The sequence below is a fragment of the Narcine bancroftii genome, chromosome 13 (genome assembly GCF_036971445.1).
Source record: "Narcine bancroftii isolate sNarBan1 chromosome 13, sNarBan1.hap1, whole genome shotgun sequence".
NCBI classification, from domain to species: Eukaryota; Metazoa; Chordata; class Chondrichthyes; order Torpediniformes; family Narcinidae; genus Narcine; species Narcine bancroftii.
This window is the reverse complement of record NC_091481.1, coordinates 44,727,868-44,737,146: the sequence shown is the minus strand read 5'-3', so window position 1 is coordinate 44,737,146 and position 9,279 is coordinate 44,727,868. Positions and strand designations below refer to the sequence as shown.

The following is a 9,279-nucleotide window of genomic DNA, read 5'->3' as shown; positions in this document are numbered from 1 at the left end:
AAGCCTTAAACAAAAAGGAATCAAATTTACCCTCCTTCACCTGCAACACTGAAGAGAGTGAGGGCAGGAGGGGAAGAAAGAAAGCTGTGTAAGGATCCAATGGACTTGGTAAGAACCCTGCCGCCGCTTCAGGATTAAATGTAAATAAGGGGGAAAGAGGGAATCAAGGGAAGGATTGTGTTTTTTTCATTATGTTTTAAGATGAATGTCTATTAGAAGTTAAGAATGAACACGGGGAGCTCAAGGAAAGGGAGGGAGGTACAAGTGGTGGATGAATGCATTGGGAATGTCTCAAAATAGTGGGGGGATTAGCTTGGTTATTGGTGCTGGGAGGTAAAGCTAAACTGGGAGGGGGAAGAGGAGGGGGGATTTAGGGGTTGTTTTCCCTTTTGCTCTCAAGGTAATTTAATTGATGGTACTTTCAATTGTATGAGGGTGGGGGATAAATAGAGACTCTGTATGTTACATTAATATTATAAGATTATAATGTTTGCCAAGTCTATGAAAATTAAAATATTTAAAAAAACAATTTCAGGGGAACAGGACTGTTTTATGAGGTAGGAACTTCCATGGGCTGAATGGCCTCCTTTCAGGTGGTAAGGGAATATAAGAAAACGGTTTTGGGTTCATGACCTTTCACAGTTTCTTTTTCTCCACTGATTCTGCCTGATTTGTTGAGTATTTCCAGCATCTTCTGTTTCGATTTGCTGAAGGGGGGGGGGGGGGGGGGGGAGAACCGACTGGGCATTAGTCAGTGTTCCATTTTATGTACACGAACACAGATGTGTGAAAATCAGCGACAGTGGGAATGGAAAACACATTCATTCCGATTCCAGCTGAGCTGAGGAGATAGTAAAATAGCAATCATAGCAAGAACTTAAACTTGGGTAATGACCAACTGGTTTGCTCCCAAAAAATCATTTTGCAGCCATGTTTCTATTTCTGAAAGAGTTATTCCTGGAAAATGTTTTGTGAGTATTACGTGATGTTTGAAAAATCAAAGTACACCTGAAAAGTGTCTTCCTATGTTCCTATGTAAGGATGGTGTTAAAGTGAAAAATAATCTGTAAATCAATGACGTGAGCTCTGAGAGTCAATGGCATTATTTTGAACATTTATACATTGAGGAATTCTGGTAGAATTCATTATCTCTCTTTATTCCAATGAAGAAAAGATCCACCTTCCTTCACAATGAACAAGTTACATCAGAGGAACTTCACCATCTGACCAAATTCCTCTTGGAAAGGTTTCTAAACACCAACAAAGTGTAAGTTGTTACTTAAAACATTTTCAGACTGAATGTGTCACCAATCATTGAAATTAACTGCAGCAACATTTTTGTTGAAACTTGAAAGGCCAAACTGGAGACCAAAGAATTGGGATCAGTTAAAACAAGAAATGCACTGTAATATTTATAATTTCAAGGAAAATAGCACTCTAAATCAGAAATAGCACAGCAGGTTTAGTTCGATATACAAATTTCAGCCCGGAATCATTCTGGTAAGCAGTAGTGGTCCAATACACAAAGTTACTAATGAATCGGGTTCCTTTTTCCCCTTACAAAATTCCAATTAAAATCAGTTAGTTATAATAAACACTTTTACAACATAACATCATCACAGTTCCACAAATAAAATTAAACATAGAAAATATTCTTAACACTGTTAAATAACAACCTATTGAAATTTATGAAAATGATAGGACCCTGAATAAGTTTGTCCAAAAATATTGTCAATGATTACTACATTTGTGACAAGTCCAATATCTCGACAATTATATATTAACAGTAATCCTAAAGTGTAGGTCCACTTAAACCATTATTTGGAAAGGCAAATGAACAAATACTGTTAACAAAAGCCTACTAATGACACTCATCGAGATACACGATCTGTAGTGACATCAATATCAAATGATGCAGCAGAAGGAAGAGCTGAGTTCAGAGAAAAACTGAACTTGCTGAATTCCAACGTCTTCTTAAAGTGACATGGATTATCTTTAACAGGTGCAATTAATTTGACAATTTTCAGCATGGAACTGCAGACTGAAAGCTTAACTCCTCAAATTTTCTTTGAAAGAAAATACACAAATCCATTAGTCTGTTTGGCCGTAAAATTTCAAAATAAATGTAAGTGAACTAATTTATGAGTTCGGAGGTGCAAGAACATCACAATCATATTTTAAAAGGTGAGGCAATTCTCATGTTATGTATTTAAGAGCATTTCCAACTAAACATCACAGTAAAATTTGCAAGATGCTGGAAATAAGTACTCAGAGAGACAGATGCATACATGAACCACTCACAATTTGCTCTATACCACCACAACGTGGTTTTGGACAGTAGTCTTTTAGCAGCAATGATTCCCAATAAATACGCACTTTTGTTTCCAGCACTGCACAAAGCTGCAGCTGAAGTTACAACAGCAGCTGCAAAGTGCTGGCTATCAACAGCAGAGGGGAATCATAGAACTGTTGTTTTCTATGTGTGTAATGTACATGCATCTATTATATATATTCACACATACACACAAGTGTGCACAATATATATAATAAAAATGTCACACTGTGACCCTGCAAATATAAAACAATCTATATATCTGATAAAAAGACTACATCGCAAGAGCAGTAAAAGAGACATCGTTGTTCAAGTCTAATCCACTCTACATCATGGAAATTGTCTTCAAATCAAAATCCTGGGTAGCTGCGATGGAAAAGGGCAAGCTAATGGAACCAAGTCTCTCATTTTACAGGAGAGCCTAGAACAACATGCTCTGTCTTCTGTTCTTTCCATGTGCTAGAAAATACAAAAGGATGCATTAAAACCAGCTTTGATCCCAGTTATTCTGTTTCCTGATGAGGCAGGCACAGAAGTCCCAGAGAAATGTTGACATCACAGATAACAGGACTGTTTAAAATGTGCTGACTCTGCAGCTGACCCTTGTTGAAATAGGAATGCTCTAAACAGTTTAAATGGCAAAATATGGTATTTATTGCCACAATTGTTACCCAGAGCTCTTCAGTCTGAGTGCAGAGGGAGTCCATGCTTGCTCTGTTTAATTCATAGATTGGATGCGGGGGGGCGGTCCTTGTTATGATGAGCATTTAAGCTGCCTTCTCCAGCCAGTCCAAGTTTCGTGCTTAGGAACTTCTTGTGCCATTAGGCAGAGTTTGAAAATGCCCCAGAAAAGGCGCAGTGACAGGGAGTTGCTTTTAAGCCTTTCAACAAATTTTGAGTAACATTAAGGCCACAAAACACAGCAATTTGTATATACTGATCAAAAAGTTTACATGTAAATTGGACACAATTAATTTCAAATCAAACAGATGACCCCACTCTAAAACATGCTCTTCAGACATGGCAAAGAATTGGATTGAAGGTGGGGATACTGCCCAAAATGCCTTGACCCAGAACAAGTTGATACCCTTAACTCTGGGTAATAAAATCCTGGGCACCTGGAGGCAGATAAGGATAGGTGTATCGAGGATTGTTACAAGCGAAGGCAGCTCATGTCATTCGAGCAGTTGAGGAACAAATACAATTTGTCCAATAGAACATTCTTCTGTTATCAGCAAATAAGATCTTTCATAAGGGAAAAATTGGGACCATCTATGACCCTACCTAGATGTAGTAACAAGGAGATTCTAATTCCACAGGGGAACGTGTGTAAATTTAACTCAAAGTTGTATTATATATTCCAAAGTAAGGGCCCGAAGCCGGGCTTACACAGGTGGAGGGAGAGATGGGAGTTGGACTTGGGCACAACAATCGATGAAGAGTAGTGGCAAGACAAGTGTCCGAACAGTGTGACTGGAGTCATCAATGCCAGGTTCAGGGTGGTGCAATAAAATTTCTTGCACCAACTGTACTTCACACCACAATAATTACATAAATCAAAGCCAGACATTTCAGAGATGTGCTTTAGGTGTGGTGTGGAGATTGGAACCATTGTCCACTCCACCTGGCTCTGGACAAGGGTGAGATCCTTCTGGGAGGACCTAGGGGACACTGAGAAAATTACAAAAGTGGATTTTCCACAGGATCCAGAATTGTACCTCCTGGAAGACAATGAGGACATGAGTTTTAGACTGTACAAATACCAAATTTTGTTTGTGAGGTTGCCTTGGTGGTAGCTAGGAAGTGTACAGTAGTCATGTGGAAGTCCGACTCCCAACTAAATACCACACGATGGATTAATTGAAGAGTTGCATTCCCCTGGAGAAAATCACGTACAGTCTAAGGGGGAAACATGACACATTCATTAAAGGGTGGCAACCCTATTTGAAATACATGGGTACATGGATTTGACAAGCCCACACCACCATTTTGAATTATGGGGACTGTAACAATCCATCACAGCAGTAAAATGAGAGGAATTAAGGAAATGGGACATCATTACTATCATGTGATTTCTTAGCTTTGTTTTTAGTTTCTTTTTTTTTCAAGGTTTCTGTAGGCTTTTTCCTAGGTTTTTGCAGGGGTCGTGGACCCCATTGATTATTTATATGACTGTATGTATTGGGGTAGGGATATGGGGAGAAGGGAGGGGATAAATGCACACGCCATATGTTATACAAATGCTGACAGGGATTGTATTGGGGTAGGGGGTGGGGAGGAGGAGGGGAGGGGATGTGAATGCTGGAAGGGACTGTATTGGAGTAGGGGGTGGGGAGGAGGAGGGGAGGGGATGTAAATACTGGAAGGGACTATTGGGGTAGCGTGTGGGGAGGAGGAGGGGAGGGGTTTTGAATGCTGGGACTGTATTGGGGTAGGGGTTGGGAAGGAGGAGGGGAATGCTGGAAGGAACCGTATTGGGGTAGGGGGTGGGGAGGAGGAGGGGAGGGGATGTGAATGTTTGAAGGGACTGTATTGGGGTAGGGGTTGGGGAGGAGGAGTGGAGGGTATGTGAATGCTGAAAGGGACTGTACTGGGGTAGGGAGTGGGGATGAGGAGGGGAGGGGATGTGAATGCTGGAAGGGATTGTACTGGGGTAGGGGTGGGGAGGAGGAGGGGAGTGGATGTGAATGCTGGAAGGGACTGTATTGGGGTAAGGGTAGGGAGGAGAAGGGGAGGGGATGTGAATGCTGGAAGGGACAGTATTGGGGTAGGGGGAGGGAATGTGGAGGGGAGGGGATGTGAATACTGAAAGGGACTGTATTGGGGTAGGGGGTGGGGAGGAGGAGGGGAGGGGATGTGAATTCTGGAAGGGACTGTATTGGGGTTGGGGTGGGGAGGAGGAGGAGAGGGGATTTTAATGCTGGATGGGACTGTATTGGGGTAGGGGGTGGGAGGGAATGTCAATGCTGGAAGGGACTGTATTGGGGTAGAGGGTGGGGAGGAGGAGGGGAGGGGATGCGAATGCGGGAAGGGATGTGAATGCTGAATGGGACTGTATTGGGGTAGAGGGTTGGGAGGAGGAGGGGAGGAGATGTGAATGCTGGAAGAGACTGTATTGGGGTTGGGGTGGGGAGGAGGAGGGGAGGGGATTTGAATGCTGGAAGGGACTGTATTGGGGTAGGGGGTGGGAGGGAATGTCAATGCTGCAAGGGACTGTATTGGGGTAGAGGGTGGGGAGGTGGAGGGGAGGGGATTTGAATGCTGGGACTGTATTGGGGTAGGGGTGGGGAGGTGGAGGGGAGGGGATGTGAATGCTGGAAGGGACTGTATTGGGGTAGAGTGTAAGGAGGAGGAGGGGAGGGGATTTGAATGCTGGAAGGGATTGTATTGGGGTAGGGGATGGGAGGGAATGTCAATGCTGGAAGGGACTGTATGGGGTAGGGGGTGGGGAGGAGGAGGGGAGGGGATGTGAATGCTGAAAGGGACTATTGGGGTAGGGGGTGGGGAGGAGGAGGGGAGGGGATGCGAATGCTGAAAGGGACTGTATTGGGGTAGGGGGTGGGGAGGAGGAGGGGAGGGGATGTAAATGCTGGAAGGGACTGTATTGGAGTAGGGGGTGGGGAGGAGGAGGGGAGGGGACGTGAATGCTGGAAGGGGCTGTGTTGGGGGTGGGGGTGGGGAGAAGGAGTGGAGTGTGTGTGAATGCTGGAAGGGACTGTATTGGGGTAGGGAGTGGGGTGGAGGAGGGGAGGGGATGCGAATGCTGAAAGGGACTGTATTGGGGTAGGGGGTGGGGAGGAGGAGGGGAGGGGATGTAAATGCTGGAAGGGACTGTATTGGAGTAGGGGGTAGGGAGGAGGAGGGGAGGGGATATGAATGCTGGAAGGGACTGTGTTGGGGTAGGGGGTGGTGAGGAGGAGGGGAGGGGACGTTAATGCTGAAAGGGACAGAATTGGGGTAGGGGGTGGGGAGGAGGAGGGGAGGGGATGTGAATGCAGGAATGGGATTGTATTGGGATAGGGGTGGGGAGGAGCAGGGGAGGGGAAGAGAATGCGGGAAGGGACTGTATTGGGGTAGGGGGTGGGAGGGAACGTCAATGCTGGAAGGGACTGTATTGGGGTAGAGGGTGGGGAGGTGGAGGGGAGGGGATGTAAATACTGCAAGGGACTATTGGGGTAGCGTGTGGGGAGGAGGAGGGGACGGGATTTGAATGCTGGGACTGTATTGGGGTAGGGGTTGGGAAGGAGGAGGGGAGGGGATGTGAATGCTGGAAGGAACTGTATTGGGGAAGGGGGTGGGGAGGAGGAGGGGAGGGGATGTGAATGTTTGAAGGGACTGTATTGGGGTAGGGGTTGGGGAGGAGGAGGGGAGGGGATATGAATGCTGGAAGGGACTGTATTGGGGTAGGGGTGGGGAGGAGTAGGGGAGGGAATGTGAATGTTGGAAGAGACTCTATTGAGGTAGGGGGTGGGGAGGACGAGGAGAGGGGATGGGAATGCTGAAAGGGACTGTACTGGGGTAGGGAGTGGGGATGAGGAGGGGAGGGGATGTGAATGCTGGAAGGGATTGTATTGGGGTAGGGGGAGGGAATGTGGAGGGGAGGTGATGTGAATACTGAAAAGGACTGTATTGGGGTAGGGGGTGGGAAGGAGGAGGGGAGGGGATGTGAATGCTGGAAGGGATTGTACTGGGGTAGGGGTAGGTAGGAGGAGGGGAGTGGATGTGAATGCTGGAAGGGACTGTATTGGGGTAAGGGTGGGGAGGAGAAAGGGAGGGGATGTGAATGCTGGAAGGGACAGTATTGGGGTAGGGGGAGGGAATGTGGAGGGGAGGGGATGTGAATACTGAAAGGGACTGTATTGGGGTAGGGGGTGGGGAGGAGGAGGGGAGGGGATGTGAATTCTGGAAGGGACTGTATTGGGGTTGGGGTGGGGAGGAGGAGGAGAGGGGATTTTAATGCTGGATGGGACTGTATTGGGGTAGGGGGTGGGAGGGAATGTCAATGCTGGAAGGGACTGTATTGGGGTAGAGGGTGGGGAGGTGGAAGGGAGGGGATGTGAATGCTGGAAGGGACTGTATTGGGTTAGGGGGTGGGGAGGAGGAGGGGAGGGGATGCGAATGCGGGAAGGGATATGAATGCTGAATGGGACTGTATTGGGGTAGAGGGTGGGGAGGAGGAGGGGAGGGGATGTGAATGCTGGAAGGGACTGTATTGGGGTTGGGGTGGGGAGGAGGAGGGGAGGGGATTTGAATGCTGGAAGGGACTGTATTGGGGTAGGGGGTGGGAGGGAATGTCAATGCTGCAAGGGACTGTATTGGGGTAGAGGGTGGGAAGGAGGAGGGGAGGGGATGTGAATGCTGGAAGGGATTGTACTGGGGTAGGGGTGGGGAGGAGGAGGGGAGTGGATGTGAATGCTGGAAGGGACTGTATTGGGGTAAGGGTGGGGAGGAGAAGGGGAGGGGATGTGAATGCTGGAAGGGACAGTATTGGGGTAGGGGGAGGGAATGTGAATACTGAAAGGGACTGTATTGGGGTAGGGGGTGGGGAGGAGGAGGGGAGGGGATGTGAATTCTGGAAGGGACTGTATTGGGGTTGGGGTGGGGAGGAGGAGGAGAGGGGATTTTAATGCTGGATGGGACTGTATTGGGGTAGGGGGTGGGAGGGAATGTCAATGCTGGAAGGGACTGTATTGGGGTAGAGGGTGGGGAGGTGGAAGGGAGGGGATGTGAATGCTGGAAGGGACTGTATTGGGTTAGGGGGTGGGGAGGAGGAGGGGAGGGGATGCGAATGCGGGAAGGGATGTGAATGCTGAATGGGACTGTATTGGGGTAGAGGGTGGGGAGGAGGAGGGGAGGGGATGTGAATGCTGGAAGGGACTGTATTGGGGTAGGGGGTGGGAGGGAATGTCAATGCTGGAAGGGACTGTATTGGGGTAGGGGGTGGGGAGGAGGAGGGGAGGGGATGCGAATGCTGAAAGGGACTGTATTGGGGTAGGGGGTGGGGAGGAGGAGGGGAATGCTGGAAGGAACGGTATTGGGGTAGGGGATGGGGAGGAGGAGGGGAGGGGATGTAAATACTGGAAGGGACTATTGGGGTAGCGTGTGGGGAGGAGGAGGGGAGGGGTTTTGAATGCTGGGACTGTATTGGGGTAGGGGTTGGGAAGGAGGAGGGGAATGCTGGAAGGAACCGTATTGGGGTAGGGGGTGGGGAGGAGGAGGGGAGGGGATGTGAATGTTTGAAGGGACTGTATTGGGGTAGGGGTTGGGGAGGTGGAGGGGAGGGGATGTAAATACTGCAAGGGACTATTGGGGTAGCGTGTGGGGAGGAGGAGGGGACGGGATTTGAATGCTGGGACTGTATTGGGGTAGGGGTTGGGAAGGAGGAGGGGAGGGGATGTGAATGCTGGAAGGAACTGTATTGGGGAAGGGGGTGGGGAGGAGGAGGGGAGGGGATGTGAATGTTTGAAGGGACTGTATTGGGGTAGGGGTTGGGGAGGAGGAGGGGAGGGGATATGAATGCTGGAAGGGACTGTATTGGGGTAGGGGTGGGGAGGAGTAGGGGAGGGAATGTGAATGTTGGAAGAGACTCTATTGAGGTAGGGGGTGGGGAGGACGAGGAGAGGGGATGGGAATGCTGAAAGGGACTGTACTGGGGTAGGGAGTGGGGATGAGGAGGGGAGGGGATGTGAATGCTGGAAGGGATTGTATTGGGGTAGGGGGAGGGAATGTGGAGGGGAGGTGATGTGAATACTGAAAGGGACTGTATTGGGGTAGGGGGTGGGAAGGAGGAGGGGAGGGGATGTGAATGCTGGAAGGGATTGTACTGGGGTAGGGGTAGGGAGGAGGAGGGGAGTGGATGTGAATGCTGGAAGGGACTGTATTGGGGTAAGGGTGGGGAGGAGAAGGGGAGGGGATGTGAATGCTGGAAGGGACAGTATTGGGGTAGG

General features: G+C 48.7%; 1 protein-coding gene across 4 annotated transcripts in view; it reads right to left on the bottom strand.

Annotated features, from left to right (window-relative positions):
• Window positions 1-1,136: 1,136 nt before the first annotated feature.
• cdk17 (cyclin dependent kinase 17) overlaps window positions 1,137-9,279 on the bottom strand; it is a 211,236-nt gene continuing 203,093 nt past the window's right edge. For all 4 annotated transcript variants that reach the window (XM_069908733.1, XM_069908736.1, XM_069908735.1 and 1 more), the window contains one exon: window positions 1,137-2,791. In XM_069908733.1, coding sequence (XP_069764834.1) covers window positions 2,754-2,791 — 38 coding nt within the window. In that variant the 3' untranslated portion in view covers window positions 1,137-2,753. The remainder of the gene's footprint in view (window positions 2,792-9,279) is intronic.